Here is a 1,764-nt window from a genome sequence, read left to right on the forward strand (position 1 = left end):
ATTTAGGGACTCCCCGCTAGGGAACAGAAGTAGCAGAGCAGGCAGTTCTGTCTTGGGCAGGGACTCCCACACTCTCATTCTCCCAGTGAGGGAAGCCAGCTGCCCTGTGGGGAGGTCCAGGTGGTGAGGGGCTGAGGGATGCCCCCACCACCAGGCAACAGGCTGACGGCACAGTTAAGCCATTGCCCAGGTTCCGACCCACAGAAACTGAGAGACAGTGAGCACTGTTTTAGCTGCAGCTGTGGCTGGTGATTCCAGGCTGCTTCCTCCGTAGCTGTCAGAGGTCTGACATCCACATATTTCTATTGGATTATTAACTGAGGTCCCAGAGTGAACAGCCGACAATAGTAATATCTTTCGTTTACTCACTGGTTCAACGAAATTTGCTTCTTGACCCCCTGATACCACCAATTATAACTGATGACTCTTCTGTTTCATTATCTTAAGGCTACTATCCAATGACTGATTGTATTCTATATAATAAAAGAGTAATATGCAAATTGACTCTAACAGCAGAATGACTGGGAATGACTGGTGACTATGACACACACTGACCACCAGAGGCTCAGTGCAGGAGCTGCCCTCTGGTGGTCAGTGCACTCCCACAGGGGGAGCTCTGGTCAGCCACAAGCCAGGCTGATGGCTGCCAGCACAGCGGTGGTGGCGGGAGCCTCTCTCACCTCCTCAGCAGTGCTAAGGAGTCGACTGCAGCATAGGCCTGCTCCCCACTGGCAAGTGGACATCCCCCGAGGGATCTGGGGCTGCCAGAGGGATGTCTGACTGCCAGCTTAGGCCCAATCCCCTGGGGAGCAGGTCTAAGCCAGCAGGTGGACATCCCCCGAGGGGTCCCAGACTGCGAGAGGGCAATGGCCAGGCTGAGGAACCACCCCCCATCCCTGAGTGCACAAATTTTTGTGCACCGGGCCTCTAGTCATTAAATAAGAATTCTTCAGGTCTGGCCAGCAGCCATTAGTGCTAACACCTACCCCAGGACTAGTAAGAAGGGAAACGAGAGGAGCCTGTACCTGCTTGGAGGTAAAACCTTCTCTTCCCTGTGGGAATCATGATCCATCCCAATCCTGCGGCTCAGCTCGGGAACATCGTTAACTGACTCTGTCAGACCTGTGGCAGAGAGAACTCGTGGTGGGCAACGGGCACCCACACAAGTCTGGTGTCTCGTTATTCACACTCACTGGACTGAGTAGGCCCCATGTTTGGATTCGAACTCATCTTACACAAACTCGTTCAACCGTTCTAGTCTTTTATGTTTTCTGAATGCCAGGCCCCTTGGGGGTAAGAGAGGACCAAAGAAGTTATTTTATAAAAAACAGCAAGTGAAACTGACTAAGACCTTTCTCCTACAAAGTAACAATAAGTGGCAAAGAAACAATTTATTTGCAAAGATATAAACCCGTATTATGATTCCACACTTCTCTTCCTGCTTCTGATAAAGTTAAATTCTTCACATGATGATACTCCAGGGGCCCACGTCACCTGGTCTTCTGAAGCAGTAGCTCCCACATTTTAGTATGTCACAGACTAATAAAATTTCCAAAAAGACTTTGACAACTGGCCAGCTTTCTGTTTAGCCATCTATGCCCCGAGAAACAAGCAAATACACAAATAAAACTCCACTCTGCCCCCACCGAAACCATCATTTACAGACGAAAGCCCAGGTAGCCTCCAAAAGAACAGACAGGGAATCCTGCCAGAGTAAAGAGCAGTCCTGTAAGTGGGATCAACTTCGCTTTAGGAAGAACTCAG

General features: G+C 49.9%; 1 protein-coding gene across 1 annotated transcript in view; it reads right to left on the reverse strand.

Annotated features, from left to right (window-relative positions):
- Positions 1-1,148, reverse strand: part of TCP11 (t-complex 11, testis-specific) — a 14,632-nt gene extending 13,484 nt beyond the window's left edge. The window contains exon 1 of the mRNA XM_015560838.1: positions 1,026-1,148. Within this exon, the coding sequence (XP_015416324.1) occupies positions 1,026-1,072 (47 nt within the window). The 5' untranslated portion in view covers positions 1,073-1,148. The remainder of the gene's footprint in view (positions 1-1,025) is intronic.
- Positions 1,149-1,764: the final 616 nt, after the last annotated feature.

The sequence above is a fragment of the Myotis davidii genome, unplaced genomic scaffold, assembly GCF_000327345.1.
Source record: "Myotis davidii unplaced genomic scaffold, ASM32734v1 scaffold1036, whole genome shotgun sequence".
NCBI lineage: Eukaryota > Metazoa > Chordata > Mammalia > Chiroptera > Vespertilionidae > Myotis > Myotis davidii.